The sequence below is a fragment of the Hemitrygon akajei genome, chromosome 25 (genome assembly GCF_048418815.1).
Source record: "Hemitrygon akajei chromosome 25, sHemAka1.3, whole genome shotgun sequence".
NCBI classification, from domain to species: Eukaryota; Metazoa; Chordata; class Chondrichthyes; order Myliobatiformes; family Dasyatidae; genus Hemitrygon; species Hemitrygon akajei.
In genome coordinates, this window is record NC_133148.1 from 42,230,297 (window position 1) to 42,253,114 (window position 22,818).

The 22,818-nt window shown below is 40.9% G+C and overlaps 2 protein-coding genes across 2 annotated transcripts in view; both read right to left on the minus strand.

The window, feature by feature from the left end:
* Positions 1-2,127, minus strand: part of adad2 (adenosine deaminase domain containing 2) — a 90,052-nt gene extending 87,925 nt beyond the window's left edge. The window contains exons 1-2 of the mRNA XM_073029388.1: positions 2,088-2,127; positions 281-549 (exon numbers count right to left, since the gene is read on the minus strand). Of these exons, the coding sequence (XP_072885489.1) occupies positions 281-545 (265 nt within the window). The 5' untranslated portion in view covers positions 546-549; positions 2,088-2,127. The remainder of the gene's footprint in view (positions 1-280; positions 550-2,087) is intronic.
* A 14,530-nt stretch (positions 2,128-16,657) lies between these two features.
* rnaset2l (ribonuclease T2, like) overlaps positions 16,658-22,818 on the minus strand; it is a 67,823-nt gene continuing 61,662 nt past the window's right edge. Inside the window, exons 9-10 of the mRNA XM_073028844.1 lie at positions 22,685-22,753; positions 16,658-17,266 (exon numbers count right to left, since the gene is read on the minus strand). Coding sequence (XP_072884945.1) covers positions 17,099-17,266; positions 22,685-22,753 — 237 coding nt within the window. The 3' untranslated portion in view covers positions 16,658-17,098. The remainder of the gene's footprint in view (positions 17,267-22,684; positions 22,754-22,818) is intronic.

The window sequence follows — 22,818 nt, forward strand, 5'->3', positions numbered from 1 at the left end:
TACTGTGAATGCCTTCAAGAAATTGAATCTCAGGGAACTATATAGTGACAGTTCAGGAGGACATCCTGGAACTGCCATAGCTAATAGTTTTAAAGCCACTGGCCTTTCACACAGAGGTCTACCAACTGATCCAAACTGCACCCATAAGTTTGACTAATAAAGCATTACAATAACTTTGTTGAACTGACAAAGGTCTGTGTACCAGCGAAGACATGTTCAGCTGAGTTGCTTGCTTCTGTACATAAACTAATTAAGTACCTAACCTAATCAGAGACCGTACCTGGATTGTCCGCATTGACACATTCCTCGCTCTCCGATTTCTCTGAGTGAAGATTTGATAAATCAGAAGCAGTTGCATCGCAGTCCAGCTCCACTCCAGAAGCAGCCTGTACTAAGGATTCTTCTGATTCTTCATTTGCAGTAACACTTGGTGGACTTTCCACTGAGCTCTTGTCTTGTACTGATGGGGCACACGGGACACTCCATGAAAGTGAGGCAGCCAAGCGAGGAATTCTTCTTCTCTCCTTTGTCTCCCATTTACTCATGCTTCTGAAATTTCATAAAACAGGAAATTAGCTTCTGCTGCTCCTAAGCATGAAGGTATATACTTACAGTTCTGTGCAGAAGTCTGAGGTACATATATATAAGCTAGGGTGTCTGAGATTTTTTACAGCACTCTATTTGTCAACATGGAGCAGACAGCATTGTGTAAATCTGGCAGGAACAAAGGATGTTGGGGATAGCAAGGGTGAAGCTCCGCGGGAGGGGTGTGGGGCAGGTGGCTGAGAAGGTGTGTCGGGGCGGGGGGGGGGGGGGGTGATACAGATGCAGACACTCCCAACCCTGAGACACTAGGCAAAGTCATTTGATTCCAAACAATTGGTTTATTGATCATTACAGAATATGTCCCTGGTGCTTCCCTCTCCCCTCCCCTTTTCCCAACCATGATTCCCTTCTCCCTACCCCCTTCCCACTCTCAGTCAACAATAGAGACCCATATCAGAATCAGGTTTATCATCATAACAATACACATAAAATGCTGGAGGAACTCAGCCCGTAAGGCAGCATCTACGGAAAAAAGCACAGTCAACATTTCAGGACGAGACCCATCCGCAGGACTGGAGAAATAAAGATGAGCCCAGTCCTGTCAAAGGGTCTTGGCCCAAAACACAGTACTTTTTCCACAGATGCTGCCTGGGCTGCTGGGTTCCTCCAGCATTTTCTGCATTACTTTGACTTACAGCATCTGCAGATTTTATCAAGTTTATCATCACTCATATATGTCATGAATTTTTTTTTTGTGACAGCAGTGCAGTGCAATACATAAAATCTCTGCAGTACTGTGCAAAAGTCTTAGAACAACCTAGTTATGTATATATGTGCCTAAGACTTTTTCACAGTACTGCAGGTGGGGCTTTTGAATTTAATATAATGCAGGAGTCCATAACTCAAAAATTCTCATCCCAGCTTGACTTATATAAAAAAATGACACGTAATACCAGTGTATCTTTGTGTTCATTAAATTACATGCAATTTGATGAACTACATTTCAAATTAATCTAAATGCGTTATACACTGTTATACACTGTATAACAAATTACTAATCAAAGCATTATATCAGATAGCAAACATGAAATCTCTAGGTATATTTTTTATGAACATGCAGACTTAATTGGGATCATATACCAAAAGTATAACATACCAAATAGATATCAGAAAACAAGTTCCTTTTGGGAGTTGCTACATCAACAGTATTAACTGAACTTCTGTGCAATTTCAAAATGCAACTGAGGATGATTATTAATGTTTAAGAGAAACACGCACACACACACACAGACGTACTTTTTGACGCTAAATAGTTTTAATAAAGTACATTGCAATTGACTTTCACAATCCTGTTCACATCCGAGTTAAATATGAATTGGCAAAGGGATGGCACTGGGTTGTCTGTAAGCAAAACGCACCTACGTTGGCCTGACATTCACTATTTTTCCATTCGTGTATTTTGAAACCGAACACACCAGAATAAATACTGCGTACTTTGTTTTATAATCGACGCCCGCTACAAACGAAGTTTACAAACTCACCTGAACCACACCCTCGCAAACCCCGCCAACAGGAAGTTATCCAAACCCCGCCTTCCGCTGCAGTCAAGCCAATCAGCGGCGAGTCTTCTGATTGACTTGACCACGTGACGGCAGAGTCTTGGTCCATGTGGCGAGGAGTTTCTGACACGAAGTTAAATTCCTTAACCATTTCTTCAAGTGTTTGCAGAATTATCGGAAATTTAAATAGTTTTTGTTTAGATTATCCAGACATTACATGGTGATCTCATAAGGATATTTTATATAACCGCCCACCAGCATTATCAATATTATTCCTCCACTGATTTTCCTACAATTACTGTTAATAAAGAGTGAATATGCAGCCCATTGGAGATACAAGAGGCATCAGCTGTTGGAGTCTGCATCAACGCACCAAGATGCGAGACTCACGGGGCCAAACAATTCCTGTGGAGGGAAAAGACCAAGATCCGCCCTCAGCTTCATCATGGGCATTAGCCTCTTCAAAAGGCGTGCCTCAAAAATGCAGTATCCATCATGTATGACCCCCATCACCCAGGACATGCCTTCTTCTCATTATTACCTTCAGGAACGAGGTACAGAATCCTGAAGGCACACACTCAAAGATTCAGGAATGGCTTCTTCCCCTCTGCCATCCAGTTTCTGCATGGACATTGAACCCATGAACATTATCTTGCTATTTTTATTTTTTGCACTACTTACTGAATTAACTATTTAATATATACAAACATACTGTAATTTGCATCACTCTCACTATTAGTATGCATTGTATTGTACTGCTGCCACAAAGACAACAAATTTCATGACATGCCGGTGATATTAAACCTGATTTTGGTTCAGATTTTGACTCCGAAGATGATCTGCAGTCTGGACAAAAGGCCTCAGCTGTTCCATTTCCCTCCATAGATGCTGCCTGGCCCACTGGGTTCATCCTGCACTTTTCGTGTTGAACATTCAGTTGTCTAACTTCGATAAAACTGTTCTCCTTTTGGAAAGGCAACCTGTACATTTCTGAAATGGAAATCAGCTGATACAAGCATTAAAGTTTTAACAAGTCCTGCCCATTTAAACTAGCATATTCATAATGTGGTGGCATTATTAGGAGGAATATCCAATAGATTTTTATTAGCAATAAAACTCTCAGCAAATTAATTTTGCCTCTTGCTCTACTCTAGTTATGTCCATTTACTCATCCACCATCTTCACCATTGCTACCAGGCTCCATCATAATGGACTTGGCAAAAGTTGGCATTCAAATTCTTTTATAACTTCTTAACAGGTGAGATCAACTGACGTAGCTTATTTATTTAGAGAATTAGCACGGTGACCAGCCGAACAAGCTTGCACTGACCTTTGGTAGCTTTTAGTTCAGAAAGTTGCAGTTTGAAAGCACAATTAGCTTCAGGACTTGAGATTGTTGATATTTATTGCAGGATTTCCTCTTCTGAGACACCCTGTTCATTTGTTGACCACTTACAGACAAGCAACTGCTCTTCCCAGTAATTCTCTTTATTTGGTGGTCTGATTAGTAAATTTGCCAACAACACAAAAATTGTTGGAGTTGCAGATTGTGAGAAGGATGTAGATCAGTTGGGAGTTAGGGTGGAGAAATGGCAGATAGAGTTTCATCCGGACAAGTGTAAAGTGGTGCATCTTGGAAATCAAATGCAAATAACAGATCATCTTTACCACAGGACCTTTATGTTATGCGTTAATGATTTGGATGATGGAATTGATGGCTTTGTTGCAAATTTTGTGGACGATATGAAGGTAGGTGGAGGGACAGGTCATTCTGAGGAAGTAGAGAGGCTGCAGAAGGACTTAGACAGATTAGGAGAACGGGCAGATAAATGGCAGATGGAATACAGTGTCAGGAAGTGTAAGGTCATGCACTTTGGTAGAAGAAATGAAAGGGTTGACTATCTTCTAAATGGAGAGAAAATACAAATAAAAAACTGAGGTGAAAAGGGACTTGGTAGTCCTTGAGCAGGATTCCTTTAAAGTTAATTTGCAGGTTGAGTCTGTGGTGAGAAAGGAAAATACAATGTTAGCATTTATTTCAAGAGGTCTAGAATATAAAAGCAAGGATGTAATGTTGAGACTTTATAAAGCACAGATGAGGCCTCACTTGGCGTATTGTGAGCAGGTTTGGGCCCCTTAGAAAGGATGTGCTGAAACTGGAGGGGGTTCAAAGGAGGCTCATAAAAATGATTCCGGGATTGCATTACGTCATATGAAGAGCATTTGTTGGCTCTGGGCCTGTGCTGACTGGAGTTTAGAAGAATGATGGGAATCTCATTAAGACGTCTTGAATATTTAAATGGCCTAGATAGAGTGGACATGCAGAGTATGTTTCCTATAGTGAGTGAGTCTAGGACCAGAGGGCACAGCCTCAGAATAGAAGGACATCCCTTTAGAACAGAGATGAGGAGAAAATTCTTTAGCCAGAGGGAATCCTTTGCCAAGTCATTGGGTATATTTAAAGCAGAGGTTGATAAGTTCTTGATTTATTAGGGCATCAAAATGTACATGGTGTATTTCCACATTTATTGATTGGTAAAGGAGTCAAAGGTTACGGGGAGAAGGCAGGAGATGGGGTTGAGAGAAATTATAAATCTTGAACTTTGAATTTTGTTAGTTATAACTCAAAAAGGTCTAACACTTATCAAACGTGATTTCTGTTTCGTATATCCATGTTGACTTTATCTCACCATCCAGTTAGTTGTTACGTGGCTTGTTAACACTCCTTATTAATATATTCTAGTATTGATTCCAGACGGACTGATCTGTAGTTCCTAGTTTTTGCTTTCTGCACTTCCTTCAATAGTGCAACTGTTCCTTCCATTCTTGGAAGTATTTTATAATCTATGAAACTTTGGAAGATTAAAAAATCAATACATTTGGTATCTTCAAAGCCACCAAGTCCTGGGGATTTATTGAATTTTCATTCCATTAATTTCTCCAGAACTTTCTCTTTATTTTGATGCTAATTTTTCATTCTCTTCATCTTTAGAACTTTTCTTCATTATTTCAGAATCAGAATCAGGTTTTAATATCACCAGCATGTCGTGAAATTTGTTAACTCAGCAGCAGCAGTACAATGCAGTGCATGCGATAAATATAGAGAAAAATAAATCAAGTATAGTAAGTATATTAAATTGTTAAATTAAAATTAGTGCAAAAACAGAAAAAAGTGAGGTTTCAATGTCCACTTAGAAACTGGGTGGCAGAGGGGAAGAAGCTGTTTCTGAATCGCCGAGTGTGTGCCTTCGGGCTTCTGTACCTCCTTCCTGATGGTAACGGTAAGAAGAGGGCATGTCCTGAGTGATGGAGGTCCTTAATAACGATGGTCCTTTCTAAGGCACCACTCCTTGAAGATATCTTGAATAGTACAGAGGCTAGTACCCTTGATGGAGCTGACTAACTTTACAATTTTCTGTAGGTTCTTATGATCCTGTACAGCAAACCCACTGCACTCCCAGACCTGATGTGGCCTGTCAGAATGCAATCTGACACCAAATCTCCTCAATCTCCTAATGAAGTATAGCTGCTGTCTTGCCTTCTTTATTGCTGCATCGATATATTGGGTCCAGATTAGGTCCTCAGAGATATTGACTCACAGGCATTTGAAATTGCTCACTCGCTTCACTTCTGATCCCTCTGTGAGGATTGGTTTGTGATCCCTTGTCTTACCCTTCCTGAAGTCCACAATCAGCTCTTTGGTCTTACTGACATTGAGTGCAAGGTTGTTGCTGCAACACCACTCCACTAGCCGGTATATCTCGCTCCTGTACACCTCACGTCTCCACCTGAGAATCTACCAACAATAGTTGTATCATCAGCAAATTTATAGATGGTATTTGAGCTATGTCTAGCCACACATGTATAGAGAGAGAGTAGAGCAGTAGGCTAAGCACACTCCCCTCAGGTAGGCCAGTGTTGATTGTCTGTGAGGAGGATATGTTAACCAGATATCTGCCCAGATTGTGGTATACCGGTTAGGAAGCTGAGGATTCAATTGCAGAGTGAGGTACAGAGGCTCAGGTTCTGCAGCTTTTTGATCAGGACTGTAGGAATGATGGTGTTAAATGCTGAGCTATAGTCAATGAACGTCATCCTGACATAGGTATTTGTGGTCTAAGGCCATGTGAAGAGCCAATGACATTGTGTCTGCCATAGATCTATTGTGGCGCTAGGCAAATTGCGGTGGGTCCAGGTCCTTTTTGAGGCAGCAGTTGATTCAAGTCATGACCAACCTCTCAAAGCATTCATCACTGTAGATGTGAGTGCTACCGGGTGACAGTCATTGAGGCAGCTCACACTGCTCTTCTTGGGCACTGGTATAATTGTTGCCCTTTTGAACCAGGTGGGAACTTCCAGCCATAGTAGTGAGAGATTGAAAATGTTTTTGAATACATATGCCAGTTGGTTGGCACAAGTTTTCAGAGCCTTACCAGGTACTCCAATAGGGCCTACAGACTTGCGAGAGTTCTCCCTCTTGATAGTTAACCTGATGTTGGCCTCCAAGACAGGAATCACAGGATTGCTGGGTGCTACAGGGATCCTCATAGCTATGGTTTTATTCTCCCTTTCAAAGTGAGCATAAAAAGTGTTGAGACCTTCTGAGAGTGAAACATCGCTGCCATTCATGGTGTTGGGTTTCACTTCACAGGAAGTAATGTCCTTCAAACCCTTCCAGAGTTTTTGTGCATCTGACCTTGCTTGGAATTGATTCTTTGCCCTTGAAATAGCCCTCTGCATGTCAGTCCTGATTTTCTTGTTCAGGTATTCCTGGAAGTCACTTCTTCACGTCTTTCTTTTGAAGATGAACACACAAAATGGCAATTTAGTATCTCTATTGCTACCGGTCTGGATCCATAAGGAGTCACCTAAATCTGCCAGTCTTTTCTATTGATATAAAAGAAAGCTTTAACAGTCAGTCTTTATCACTCTCATCAGTTCATTCCTGTCTTCTGTTTTCAATTTCTGTAATATATGTCCTGCTCTTTTTTCACTGTCTTTTGAAATCTTCCCAGTCCTCACACTTACTGTTCTCTTTGGCAACATTATAAGCATTTTGATCATTGAATACCATGTTTAAATTCTCTTGTTAAGATTTAGATCACTTATTCTATTGGCTTTTGTCTCTGAATGTGATAGACACCGAGTGGCCACTTTATTAGGTATCCAAGACTAATGGATGCCACCACCTGTTTGAAACCAGGGGTGGCAGGGTGAAGATACATCTCTACCAAAAGAGGTGTAAGGCACTCCTTCCCTCCACTAGCCTGCAGGTCACCCTTGGGCAAGGTGTAGCACCTGCTTAGCCCCCTGATCAGGGTCAAGTGAAGTCATGGGAGCAGGTGGTGGCTGGTCATATGAGCAGCCGGTGCAGATCACAAGTCCTGGTTATATGACCTGTGATGTCAGGCAGACAATCACTGAAGAATATTGATAATGGCCGGCGTATAGTAAAAAAGAAGGCGGCAATGGAAATCTAATTCTGTAGAGAAATATGCCAAGGACCATGATTGCCCACATTACATGTCACCGCACATAGCAAATGAACATACGAAATGGCCACTGAGGGTATGTTTGTGATCTACTGCTGTTGCAGTTCATTCAAGGTTCAATGTGTTGTGCATTCAGAGATGCTCTTCTGCACACCACTGTTGTAACGTGTTTATTTGAATTACTGTGACCTCCCTGTCAGCTTGAACGAGTCTGGCTATTTTCTTCTGACCTCTCTCAATTAACAAGATGTTTTTGCCTATGGAACTGCCCTCACTGGGTGTTTTTTTTTCTGTTTTTCACGCCATTCTCTGTAAACTCTAGAGACTGTTGTGCTGAAAGTCCCAGGAGATCAGCAGTTTCTGAGATACTCAAACCACCCCATCTGGCACCAACAATCAATCCACAGTAAAAGTTACTTAGATCACATTTCTTTTTTGTAATTTATTTTTTTTATTGAAGTTCATCATCAAACAAACATTTCCATAAGATGTATCTCAGACATTGTACATATATATCATATAATCATATATATCACAAATCTCCACAAAGTGTTTATCTGAGGTATACACTTATAGAAAAGAGTGGAAAGAAAAAAACAAGCAAAAGGAAAGAACTATGTACAAGTAGGGAGTGATTTTTTTTTACAACAGATTCATTGATTTGTGAGAATAAAATCAGGCCTATGAGGCATTATGTAGTTAAACCATTGTATGAAACAAATTGTTCCAGCTTATGATTAACAGATGCTGTTATCTTTTCCATTTTGTAAATGTCCATTGTAATTTCCATCCAGGTATTTAAAGTTGGGCTCTCCTGTGATAACCATTTCCTAGTAAGAGTCTTTTTACCAGCCACCAACAGTATATTCATTAAATATTTATCTCTTTTCAACCATTCTTGAGGTATATATCCAAAATATATGGTCTTACTCTCTAATGGTATTTCACATTGAAAGATGTCTTGTAGGGCATTGTGTATCCCCCTCCAATAGTTTTTGATAACAGGGCAGTCCAAAAAAATATGATAATGATTTGCACTTTGATTTCCACAATTTCTCCAACAAACAGAGAGGTTACTATCATAATGGGATTTCTGAGAGAGTGTAATAAAAAATCTTATCAAGTTTTTCCATCCAAACTCCCTCCATTTCTGTGAACTGGTACACTTCCATTGATACCTCCATATTGTTGTCCATTCTTCCTCAGATATAATTATCCCTCCTTCCTTCTCCCATTTTGTTTTAATGTATGAAGTCGAATGTGTTTTAAGATTTGACAACCCCTTATACATGCTTGAAATGATTCTACTACCATTATCTGAATTATATGCTTTTCTAAAGAGCTCTAACAAGCATGTATTTGCCTTGGTTACATTTTTAAGCATCTTATTAACATATCGTCGCATCTGTAAATACCGATAAAAATCTTGTTTTTCTAATAAGTGTTTCTCTTTAAGCATTTGAAAACTGAATAGTGTTCCTTCTTTCATTATGTTGCAAAGAACTGTTTAGCTGTCCAGTCCTTAAGTCTAGCATCCAATTTATTTGGTGTAAAATCCAAGTCATATGCACACCATTTAAGAATTGCAATATCTCCCTCTAGATTATATTCTTTTATAGTAGTTTTCCATATTTTAAGACTCAATTTCACCCATGGGTTATCAATAGTATTTATGTACCTTCGCAGGTTGTTATCTGCCAAAATTGCTTGTGTGGGGATGGGAAGTACCCGCTCCTCAAAGTTTTTCCATTGAGCGTCATATGATGGGTTACACCAACACATCGCAGCTCTCAACTGTGCTGCAAAATAATAATCTCTAAGAGAAGGTAGGACCCATCCCCCCTTTTCCTTTGCTAGTTGCAAAGTTTTGAGACAAACTCTAGGCCTTTTACCCTGCCAAATATACCTTGATAGCATCTTGTTCCATTCATTGAATTGATTTTGATTAATCTCTATTGGTAGGGTTTGAAAGAGATATAATAGTCTGGGCAGTACATTCATTTTAATAGGCTCAATCCTTGAACTGAGACTGAGAAAAGGAATCAAGTTCCATCTTCCTTAATTTTTTTATATAAAGGCTGATAATTACATTCTGATAATTTTGCCAAATCTTTTGGCATAATGATGCCCAAATATTTGAAAGACTCTGTGTGCCATGCCCAGGGGTATCGAATTTCAATTTCTCTTGGTGGGCTATAGTAATATGAAAGTAATTGGGTTTTATCTATGTTGATCTTGTATCCTGATAATTGACCATATTGTTCAAAGGATTGCATCAATTTAGGCAAAGAGTATGTTGGTTGCCCTAGATAGATCAAGATGTCATCCGCATAACAAGCTCTGTCCCTTTAATAGTAATTCCCCTGATATCTTCATTCACCAAATTTTCAGTTTCCACACCAGTATTTTCATAGATTTCGATCCACTTTCATAATCTCTCTGTTTCAGAAGCATTAAGTTTTTCCTGATTTCTTGCGTAGCCAAATTATTTATTTCATCTCTAATTCTTTTAATTTCACCTAACATATCCTGTGCCAAATTCAATTTGTGTTTTTTCTCTAGTTCCTTCAGCCTATTTTGTAATTCCTCTAATGTTTTATTCCTTATTTTTTTTATATGAAGATATCGCTATACTTTTCCTTCTTAAGACCGCCTTCAGAGTATCCCATAAAATGGGAGGTGAAACCTCTCTATTATCATTAAATTCTAAGTAGAGACCAATTTCTTTTTTAATTTATTCCTTAAATTATGGATCATTGAGTAGACTTGAATTTAGTTTCTAAATAGTATTCTTTGGTTGTAGGTCAAAATCAACAGATAAATATATAGGTGCATGGTCACTTACATCTATTGTCCCAATTCCACAGGTGTTTATTTTGTCTTTGTCTTTTCCAAATGTTATGAAATAGTCTATTCTTGTATATACAGAATGGGGAGCAGAATAATGAGTGTAATCCTTTCTGTCAGGGAAAAGGTCCCTCCATATATCAATTAAACCAACATCCTCAAAAAGTGTATTAACTTTCTTGTGTAAAGATTTTGTTTCATAGGTTTTTCTATTGGAAGAGTCTAAGTTTGGTTGTAATTGTAAATTTAAGTCTCCCCCACATATCAGGAGACCTTCTGTTTCTGTTACCATAATACCAGTAATTTTCTGAAAGAAACCAATATCACTTCCCAGGGGTGCGTATGTATTCAATAGAGTAACTGTATTGCCGTCTATATTCCCCCTTACCAGAATATATCTGCCCTCTTTATCTCCCATTTCGAATACTTTTTCAAAATTTACCTTACTTGAGATAAGAATAGCAACTCCTCTTCTATGTCCTGATTTATATGAGGAGAAAAACAGATTAGTGAAGTCCATTCTCTTTAGTTTTTTATGCCCATTATCACTTAAATGAGTTTCCTGTAAATATACTACATGGGCTTGTTCTTTTTTCATTTTGGATAAAATTCTCTTACATTTGATTGGATTTAATAGCCCACTGACATTAAAAGAAATGAATTTTACCTTGTCCTTAGCCATCTGTATTTATCTGTCAATGTATCATTGAAATTAGCATAAAACTTGATCGATCTACTCCCTGAACAAATAAGAACCAAGAAACACAAATAATAACAAAAATGGCAACGAACGTGTGATTCCAAGGCTGAGGTCTCTAGTAAATGATCCTCCATTGAGCTAGAGGAAATGTCTAGCTGTGGGGGATAACCACTCCTACTTGTGAGTTGAGGGCCCCCATTGCAGTATTCATAAAAGTCAGTGAACAAATCTATTACACAGAAAAGGTTTCACTGTGTACTCCTATATATACATATATATATATACACACCCCCCCACATATATATATATATATATATATATCTATATACACACACACATTACATACATACCCATGTATGCACACATATATATATTCTCATTTTGGTGGGGAAAAAGAAGTAAGTGAGCGAATAAAGAATAACAACTAAGTAATATAAAATCCACATTATAATCAGTGTTTCTTAAGATAGGTATATCACCGTGTACTTATGCTTCTGTTTAGCTTCTCAACATTTTCAAAATTAGCTAAACCTTATGGCTCTTCTGAAGGGGGTGAGGACTGTCTTTGGGAAACTCCCGGTCTCTTCCTGATATATTTCTCTTGGGCTCCTCCTGTCTCCTGACTTCTCGATTCTGCACTATTTCCCAAGCAGAGCGGGACAGTTCCTCAGTCAGGCTTTCCCTCGTTTTGGTCACGCTGACGGGCAACCCTCTGGCCTTCATGTCTGTAGTCGCCTCTTCCACTGTCTGGTACAACCGTGTCCCGTTGTCATAAAACACTTGAAGTTTAGCAGGGTACGGAGTTTGAAATCTAATCTTATTTTGCTTTAGTACTCGCTTTACTTCAAAGTATTCTTTGTGTTTCTGGAGGACCGTGGGGGGGGAGGGGTAATCTTGGACAAAATATATTAATTTATCATTGAAAAACACTCTCTTCTTACCCCAGGCCTTTCGTAAAATCTCCGCTTTGGTGCTGTACCGAAGGAATTTAATTATTATTGAGCGTGGCTTTCTTTTCTGGGTAGGTTTCGGGACTAACGCGCGGCGCGTTCTCTCGATTTCCAGCTCCATAGCCGGGGGAAGCTCCAACGCGTCCCGCAGTAACTTTCCGACAAACTCCGTCATGGACGAGCCCTCCGCTCCTTCGGGAACGTTGTAGATTCTGATATTTTTCCGCCGTGATCTTCCCTCCAGATCAAGCAGTTTACCTTCTTGGTGATGTATTATTTTTATTGTGCAACTCAGTATCCGTTCCACGTTTTGAACGCGATCTTCCACCTTCTCAATGTGAGTCTCTGCCACCGCTATTTTTTGATTAACGCTGGCGAGCTCTGCCTTAATATCATGGAACTGCTGCTTTATATCTTTCTGGACCTCCATTATTTCTTTCAGAATTTCGATCATATTCCCCGCTTTGTCTGAACGAGGCCCAGTGGTCGTGTCGGAGAGCTGCTCGCTGCACTCCTCTCAGACGCAGGCTCCGCAGTGTTGCTTTTTTTATTTCCGTTCTTTTTCCCCATTCTTGCCCCTCTTTTCAGTTCAAATATCTTTTGAAAAATATTATATTTGACGGGTTAATGGGGCTTAATACATGTTTTTCCGGAGGAGCTAGTGACTTAAGCTGCCATTCTCGACAATGACATCACCGGAAACCTTAGATCACATGTCTACCGCATTCTGATGATTGGCCTCAACAGCTCCTGAACCTCTTGACCATGTGTGCATGCTTTTATGCATTGAGCTGCTCCCATGTGATTGGCTGATATCTGCATTACCGAGCAGGTGTACCAGTGTACCTAATAAAGTGCCCACTGAGTGTTTTTTCTGTGGTAAACTATATATCAGTTAATAAAAAATTGGCAATTTCTTGTCTGCTATGTACAGAGGTTTCCTAATCTGCTATAGACAACTCTTGCCACATACCTTCTTAGTTTTATTTAGATCACCAAACATGGTTTCAGATTGAACTGAATGTATTTCTACCTTTATATAAAATATTCTAATGTATTATGACTACCCTTTCAAAAGGCCCTTAACTTTTAAAATTATTTACATCCGTTCTCGTTTCCACTATTGATCTACTACTCAAAGTAATCACTCAACATTTTCTTCTAGGTAACTATTTTGTATTCACTCTATGAACATCCACACAGTTTGTGCTAATCTGGTTCGTTCAGTCTCTACAGGGGTGTGTGGGGTGTCCAGGGAGGGGTAGCACCTCTGGTGAAAATCCTCCCGAGTCCATTCTGGGAGGTAGATGACTCACCGGTCAGCTCTCACCAGTAGCACCAAGTAGCTGTCTGCATGTGACAGTGACCACACCCCAGTACAGGTGGGCTAAACCAGATGAGGGTAGCTGAAAGCCTCAATACCTCGGATGAGTTAGGAACTTGCCTGTCCCAGCATTTGAAGTCAGTTCCAGCGGACTGGGCAGATGACAGTTAGAGTGAGATCTAACAGCCAGGAAGGTGGTCCTGCAATGCTCTGTGGAGAGCAAAGGGCATGACAAGGCTCGGAAGATGTTATGGCCATCCACTGCAACCAAGGAAGACCCCATTTTGTGATGCTTGTTCGTACCACTGGACTTGAACTGAGCTCAAGAGAGTGGAACTGCCCCAGTGCAACGTATTTCCACTTTAAAAGCTCTCCTGCACAGTTTTCCTGTCATAGTTGGATACAACAGACAGCTACCATCAGTCCCTACATAAAGTCGACTGTGACTATTGTACTACACTTGTTATAGTAACTTTCCTTTCTTGATATATATACTCTACACTGGATTCTTTGGGAGCCTGCTGTGGAGTCCCACCAATGTGTTCTGAGATTGTTATTTCAATTTTATCTAAAGTAACTCTACTTTTGAAACTTATAAACTAAAGTGCTTTTTTATCTATGGGCTTCATTGGATCCTTTATTATTAGGGCTACTACTACTGTGGCCCTTCATTAGTTGGGGTCAACCATAGGTGTTGTGTCCTAGCTGTCTATGAGATACACAGCCTGGCAGTACAATATGGAAAGCAAGCTGTTGTCCATGTCGCAGGCTCCCCACCTCCATGCCAGTAACCCACCTTTGTGCCTTCTGTCAGTAGAAACGGTTCTGCCAGGCTTAGTAGCTAAGCCCCACGTGAATGCCAGGAGCTGGACTGGTTATCAGAGGCCATTAGAGACACACTCCATTGGGAGAGTTCATTGGTAGTGGGAGCTTAACCCGATTACTATCCCCAGCTATAAGAACCTTAAGGAACCTAATTCTACTTCTACTACTACTAGTATTACTCTTTCATTTTGCCTCACTCTTCTAAAAGTTAAATAACTTTGAATACTTAAATCCCAACCATGATCACTTTGAATGCAGCCTCATCTCCATGACGACGCATAGATCAGATCCATCTATTTCCATTTGTGGCTTGAATTGGTTTACTTTGTATTTGGATGCCACGTGTATTCACATGAAGAGCCTTTGAGTTTAACTTTTTAATCAATTTACCCCTGCCCCTACGTCGTTTGGCGGTGTAGAATCTGTGGAAATCTCTGCCCGTGGAAGCAATAGAAGCTACCTTCTTAAATGTATTGAAGGCACAGTTGGAAAGGTTTTTGCACAGCAGGGGAATTATGAAGAAAAGGCAGGCAGGTGGAACAGAGTCCATAGCCAGGTCAGTCATGATGCTATTGAATGGCAGAGAAGGCTCGACGGGCCAGATTGCCTACTACTGCTCCTACATTTTTATGCACACTCTTCAACTGTATGCTCTTTTCCTTCTTTATACATTCTGGGTACTCTTATTGATTTTGCTGTCCTTCATTATTCACATTGACCTTTCACTCTCTCTCCTTTACCTGTAATGCTGCTGTCATTTTGGGCAGCAGTGGAGGTCCTCCATCTCTGGCAGTTTTCATCGTGTCAGTAACTTCCTCTTGGTGTTCACTACAGTCAATCACGGAATTCCCATGTGGAGATTTGGGAATGTCCTTTCACTCTACCTTTCTTAATTTCTTTTAATCTAGAACCACACTCCTTGCACTTTTTCACATCCCTGCCTATTTAGTATTAAGACAATTACAGGACAGTTTACTCTGTGTAGACTTCCTGAGCCGTAGACACTTACTGGAGGAGTTTTGCTATAAATCTGTTTATGTTTTCGGCGCCCACACACTACAGTTCCACCTACTACACTTCCTCTGTTCTGTCACAGCTATCAGAATTCAATTTATTCATTTGAACATTTTAATCCGGTAATTTAACTTACAGACTTGTTTAAATATAATACGACGCCCCTGTCTCACTGCAGCTCATTGGTGTTCACACTACACTGATAGTGCACTTAGTGCAATCTGCACTTTGGTCGAACCCATAGACTCAAATCCAAAATAAATTCAAAAATAAACGTGATTCACTTTCATAAAAGATTTATTGGTTATTGGCATTAAACATTTGTAAAATGCAAAGCATATTTAGTGAAGGAATTGTTACATCAATCTTTTGAGAAAGAATTACAAGGGAGTCTGAAAACATCATAGCCAAGTATTAGATTGAAGATCTGATCTTCAACAGGTTTTCCAACAACAGGTAGGAGATAAAGCTATGATATTTAGCCTCAATAAAATGCTTTAATTACATGCATTGCTAGTTTCTATAAAGTCATTGTAAAAGCAATAGATGGCACAGCAACTCTGTAGGTAGTGCAGAAACCTCACATCTCCATGGATCCTGGATCAATTCTCACCTCCAGTGCTGTATGTATGGAGTTTGCACATCCTCCCTGTGACTGCTGTCTCCACCCCCGTGCATGATCTGGTTTCTTCCCACATCCCAAAGATACTCCAGTTGCTAGATGAATTGGCTGTTGTAAAATATCCCTCATGTGGATAGCTGATGGGAAAATTAGGGTTGTTGATAAGCATATGGGGAAGAATAGTGAGCAGGAAGTAAGTGGGTGAATGAGGGCTGATGGGATTGCTGTGACAACCACCATTGACTCAGTGAGCTGATTGGCTTCCTTCTACGTTGTAAGGAATTATGGGAAATACATGTTGAGAGAAAATATCAGTCATCCACAATTCTAATCCCATAAATACAGAGAATGTGGAAGTTAAGAAACAAATACAACAATATGAGAAAGAATGGAAAAAAGGCCTTTTTTTTTAAAGAATATTGAATAATTTCAGCTCAATGAAATCTCTTAATTCAGTTGTGGGGCAGACAACACTTGAGCTGTTGGCAAGAGAATTGACAGATGTGCCAATTTATTTCAATAGATAAACCATAAACATGAGAAAGTCTGTAGATGCTGGAAATCCAGAACAACACACACAAAATGCTGGAGGAACTCAGCAGTCAGGCAGCATCAGTGGAAAAGAGTAAACAGGGAACATCTTGGGTCAAGACCCAGTCTTGATGAAGGGTCTCGGCCTGAAACGTCCACTGTGTACTCTTCTATAGAAGCTGCCTGACCTTCTGACTCCCTACGGTGGGGGGGGGGGGGGGGGGGGGGGGGGGGGGTGTGTGTGTGTGTGTGTGTGTGTGTGTGTGTGTGTGTGTGTGTGTGTGTGTGTGTGTGTGTGTGTGTTGCTGTTAACAGGCAAACAAAGGTTTAATTCTTTCCCTCTCTCCCAAATGATGGAGATTGTGCAAAGACCATGCTCCACACAAAAGTGTGAACACTATTGGAGATTGGATATTTAATATAAACCTTTTACAATTGAAATAGAATACTGTTAAGACCAAAATATCCAAGAGGTTAAACTTAATTTTATTTTTGAATACAAGGCAAATGATAAAGAGCCAGGCACAGTCGTCCATCAAAGTAATGATACCGTTGCCCTACCCTTCACCCAGAAGCAAAACCAACAAACGTTTAGCCTACAAGTGAACATCAAAAGATAAGGCATCTAATACATTTCAATCAAAAGTACCTTTCCTGAAAATAGCCAGGATGTAAAGAGAGGATTCCTTTAGTGACAAGGATCATGTGGATGATTCGTGAGGGGATAGTAATATATTTCAGACTTGTTTGTGCAGGGATGATAATATGATTTATTAAAATTGTCTTCAATAGGCTGGCAGCCGATGGAAAAGTCCTTACTTAGGGGAATTTTGATTTGCATGAGTATCTGCCGTCCCTAAACAAACATAGAGAGGAAAGAGCATTAGAGAAAGCTGCAGTGTTAACGTTGTCGTAAATTGTTATCCCATACCTCAGACTTCAAGGTTATACGTGATTGACCATTTAAAATGAGTCCAGAATGTACTGGTCTGCTGGGGTCACCTGTTGTATCAGGTACTCACGGTGCAGCTTCCTCTACATTGGTAAGACCCAATGTAAATTGGGGGATCGCTTTGACTAGCACCTTAGATAATAGATAGATAGATAGATAGATAGATAGATAGATACTTTATTCATCCCCATGGGGAAATTCAACTTTTTTTCCCAATGTCCCATACACTTGTTGTAGCAAAACTAATTACATACAATACTTAACTCAGTAAAAAATATGATATGCATCTAAATCACTATCTCAAAAAGCATTAATAATAGCTTTTAAAAAGTTCTTAATTCCTGGCGGTAGAATTGTAAAGCCTAATGGCATTGGGGAGTATTGACCTCTTCATCCTGTCTGAGGAGCATTGCATCGATAGTAACCTGTCACTGAAGTTGCTTCTCTGTCTCTGGATGGTGCTATGTAGAGGATGTTCAGAGTTATCCATAATTGACCGTAGCCTACTCAGCGCCCTTCGCTCAGCTACCGATGTTAAACTCTCCAGTACTTTGCCCACGACAGAGCCCGCCTTCCTTACCAGCTTATTAAGACATGAGGCGTCCCTCTTCTTAATGCTTCCTCCCCAACACGCCACCACAAAGAAGAGGGCGCTCTCCACAACTGACCTATAGAACATCTTCAGCATTTCACTACAGACATTGAATGACGCCAACCTTCTGAGGAAGGTTGCTCCATCTGCCATGGTAGCTAACCATTTTAATTCCTATCCCCATTCCCATTCTGACATGTCGGTCCAGGGCCTCCTTTTCTGCCATATGTCACTCTCTGGGTGGAGGAGCAACACCTCTTATTCCATCTAGGCAGACTTCAACTGGATTGCATGAATATTGATTTCTCCTTCCGGTAACTTTGCCCCTCCCTTCCTTCATCTTATATTCCCCACTCTAGCCTCTTATATCTTCTCCTCCCCTGCCTATCACCCCCCACCCCCCCAGTGAGCCTCCTTCTTTCTTTTTTCCTATTGTCCAGTCTCCTTTTCTATCAGATTCCTTCTTCTCCAGCCCTTTGACTTTCTCACCCACCTGGCTTCACCCATCACCTATCACCTTCTAGTTAGTCCTCCTTCCCCTCCCCTACTTTTTTTTATTCTAGCATCTTCCTTCCCCCTTCATTTTCAGCTCTGTTGAAGGGGCTCAGCCTGAAACATCAACTGTTTATTCATTTTCATAGATGCTGCCTGGCCTGCTGAGTTCCTCCAACATTTTGTGTGTGCTACTCTGGATTTTCACATCTGCAGAATCTCTTATCTTTATGTGCAGGGTAGGTCTGTCAACAAACGAAATAAGGTAGGCTAGCTAAAATTTGACACTTAAATTAATTATTTTTCCAAAGAAAAATTGAGTCCTTGTAGCTCCTTGGATTCATTAAATGTACATGAATACCATTGTCAAGGCTGATACTTGCAGATGATGGAGTCCTAGTGTTGTATAACTCAGAAATAGGCCCAACTCGTCCACACTGATCATAACGCCTATCTACACAAATTCCATTTGTTCAGATTAGGCCTTTCTGCTTCTACTACTTCCTCTGGTAGTTCATTCCATATAATCACCACCCTGTGTCCCTCAGATCTCCTTCAAGCTTCTCCTTCTCACTTTAGAATTGTACCTTCTAGAGTCACATAGTCATAGAAAAGTACAGCACAGAAACAGGCCCTTCAAACCATCCAGTTTGTGCCCAAACCATTTAAACTGCTGCTTAGTCCCATTGACCTGCACCTCAACCATAGCCCTCATCCATGTACCTATCTAAACTTCACTTAAATGTTGAAATCGAGCTCACATGGACCACTTGTGCTTCACATTCCCCTTTCAGCCTTACCCATGCTCTCTCTCTAGTTCTAGTTTCACCCAACCTCAATGAAAAAGCCTGCTTGCGCTTACCCTATCTATACTCCTCATCATTTTGTATACCTCCATCAAATCTTCCTTCAATCTTCTGCGTTCCAACAAATAAAATCTATTTGATCTTTCCTTATAACTCAGGTCCTCTAGACCTGGCAACATCCTTGTAAATTTTCTCTGTACTCTTTCAGTTTTATTTACATCTCTCCTATAGGTAGGTGACCAAAACTGCACACAGTACTCCACAGGCCTCACCAATGTCTTATACAACTTCAACATAACATTCCATTTCCTGTACTCAGTACTTTGATTTATGAAGACCAATGTGCCTGGTGAATCTCTCTGCACTCTCTCTCATGCTACCACAGCCTTCCTTCAGTGAGGTGGTCAGAACTATGTACAATTCTCTAAGTGTGGCCTTTCGGTTACTACTCAGTGGGCCAGCCCAAAGGACTACTCACTTGTATCCCCTAGGCATAGAGGCCAAGTGCTCGTAGATGGGATTAATAGCAGATGAGTCCCCAGTGGCCAGCATGGAGTTGGATGGGCCGAATGAGTGGTATGGATTGATACTTGAAGAAGGGGAGTTGGATGAGATAGGAGGGTGGACCAGGGCATCAGAGGGGCAATAGCTCCTTCATTCAATCATGGCAGATTTACTATTTCTCTCAAACCCATTCTCCTGCCTTTTCCCCATAACCTTCGCTGCCTTACTAATCAAGAACCTATCAACTTCAAATTTCAATGTACCCAATGATCTGGTCTCCACAGCCTTGTCAGAGACCTCACCATTTTCTGCACTGAGGCCCAGTCTTTTTAACCAGATCACAGGAGGGTTCCCTTAATCCTTGCCTTCCACCCCACAGCCTCCACATCTAATCCATCATCTAAGGCTTAGCCTCAGTATGCCGATGCAGATGGTCCACACTACAGTTACGCTTCATAGAGTTAATGCTGTCTACTTGCAGTCTTTATGTTTCTTTAATAGCTCCTGCTCTTGGCTGTTACAAGATAATGCAGATCTCAAAAGACCACAAGCAGAGATGCAGAGGACCTGGAAAATATTGTTGACACTACGGTCAGGTTATTGCTTAATCAATAATGGATTCAAATTCAATTATAGGATTTTCTGCATGGAAGGTTCAAGACCTCTAACTGATTTATAGTAAGGGCACAATGTCGTTTGGATGCTTTTCCAGGAGAAATACAATAACGTCAGAGGAAGCAGAACTTCCTTGTGGCTCAGCATTTTAATTCTGATTCCCATTCCCATTCCAACATGTCAGTCTGTGGCCTCCTTTTGTGCCACGATGAGGCCACCGTCAAGGTAGAGGAGAAACACCTTATATTCTGCCTGGGTTGCCTCCAACCTGATGGCATGAATATCAATTTCTCCTTCTAGTAATAAAATTCACCACTCTCCCCTCTTCTTCTATTCCCCAGTCTGACATTTACCCCTTTCTCATCAACCTTTCACCTCTCCCTGGGTCCCCTCCTTCTTCCCTGTCTCCTGTGGTTCACTCTCCTCTCCTATCAGATTCCTTCTTCTCCAGCCCTTTACCATTTCCACCTGTCTGGCTTCACCCATCACCTTCTAGCTAACCTCCTTCCCCTCTACCACTCCCCACCACCTTTTTATTCTGGTGTCTTCCCCCTTCCTTTTCAGTTCTGAAAAAGGGTCTCAGACCAAAACATCGACTGTTTATTCATTTCCGTAGACGTTGCCTGACCTGCTGAGTTCCTCCTTTGTGTGTGTGTGTGTGTGTTGCAGGGGAAGAATCATCTTGTACTGTGGGCATATGGGCATCAAAATTGATAGGCTCTCCAAAAGCATACTAAACGGAAATGCAGGTTCAATGCTTTACAAAGCCAAGGTTTGATCCAAGTGAAAGGACCTGCTCCAGGAGGCCAGAAGTACATAATAGTTCCGTTGGTATTCATGTCTTATTGTACTCAAAATCAAGATTAATATCAGTTGCAAATGTTGTTAAGTTTGTTGTTTTGTGATACAGTACACTGCAGTACATAATAAGAACATAAGAAATAGGAGCAGGAGTGGGCCATCCGGCCCATCGAGCCTGCTTCACCATTCAATAAGATCACGGCTGATCTGTCCGTAAACGCAGCTCCATCTACCTGCCTTTTCCCCATAACCCTTAATTCCCCTACTATGCAAAAATCTATCTAACTGTATCTTAAATATATTTAGTTAAGAAGCCTCAACTGCTTCCCTGGGCAGAGGATTCCACAGATTCACCACTCTCTGGGAAAAACAGTTTCTCCTCATCTCCATCCTAAATCTTCTCCCCTGAATCTTGAGGCAACGTCCCCTAGTTCTAGTCTCACCTACCTTCCTACTTCTATCTTATCCTTTACAAAATTTTGTATGTTTCTATAAGATCCCCTCTCATTCCTCTGAATTCCAGCGAGTATAGTCCCAGGCCACTCAATCTCTCCTCAAATGTCAACCCCTTCATCTCTGGAATCAACCTGGTGAACCTCCTCTGTACTGCACTAAATAAAAATAAGTTTGTATGTAAGAGAAAACTCAAACAAATAGAACGAAAAGAGAGGGAAAGTAGTGAGGTCGTGTCCAAGGGTCCAATGTCCATTCAGAAATCTGATGGCAGAGGGGAAGAAGCTGTTCCTGAAATGTTGAGTGTGTGTCTTCAGGCTCTTGTACCTCCAATGAGAAGAGGGTATGTCCTGAGTGATGGGGGTTAGCCCCCTCACCATTCACGTTCTGTTAATTCTCTTGTAGCCATTATATTCTCCCCCTGTATTAAATATTATCTCCTTTTGGACAAACCCTCCTCTCCAGTTCTCTTCCTGACTGCTCTGACCCTCATCATCTCAACTCGAAGGTCAAACCTGTCGTCGTCTTGCTGGGATTGAACTCCAAAGTTGGAGGTCTGGAGGCAGCCTGCCCTGCGGTTGGAGGCCTGAGTGGTGTGTGGGTGAGAGGGTGGGAGGGATAGGAAATGGGCTTGTTTTATTACTGTTGATACTGTTTGTGTTGTTTAGTGGAACACTGTGGACACGTTATGTTGGAGCTGGAATGTGTACTGACACTTGCAGGCTGCCCCCAGCACAACCTTAGGTTGTGTTGGTTGCTAATGCAAATGTTGCTTTTCACTGTGTTTTTCTATGTACGTGTGCTAGATAAATGCATCTGAATCTTCCCAAGTTTGCCTTCCCCACCCTTCCTTGTCCTCCTCTGGTCATTTTGCCAGAGGAAATTGCTGGGGGAACTGCTTTCTTGTGCACTTGCCTATAACCCCCTTGGATCGTGCACTAGAAAACCAAAGCGTCAACGCTCATGGAAAACTGACATGAGATCTCCACAGTCTGTACGGAAAAGTTTGAAATCTGCAACTGCAATTCATGTGAACTTGCAAATGAATGAAAATCTTACCGTGGATTTGTAACACTGGAGGTTAACATGAGTGCCAAAATCAGTTAGCGCTGTGTAGAAGTGGTTCAACTGCAAACAGATGCAAAGACAGATTTAATTTAATTAGGGGAGGGGGGAATGGATTATGAAGCAAG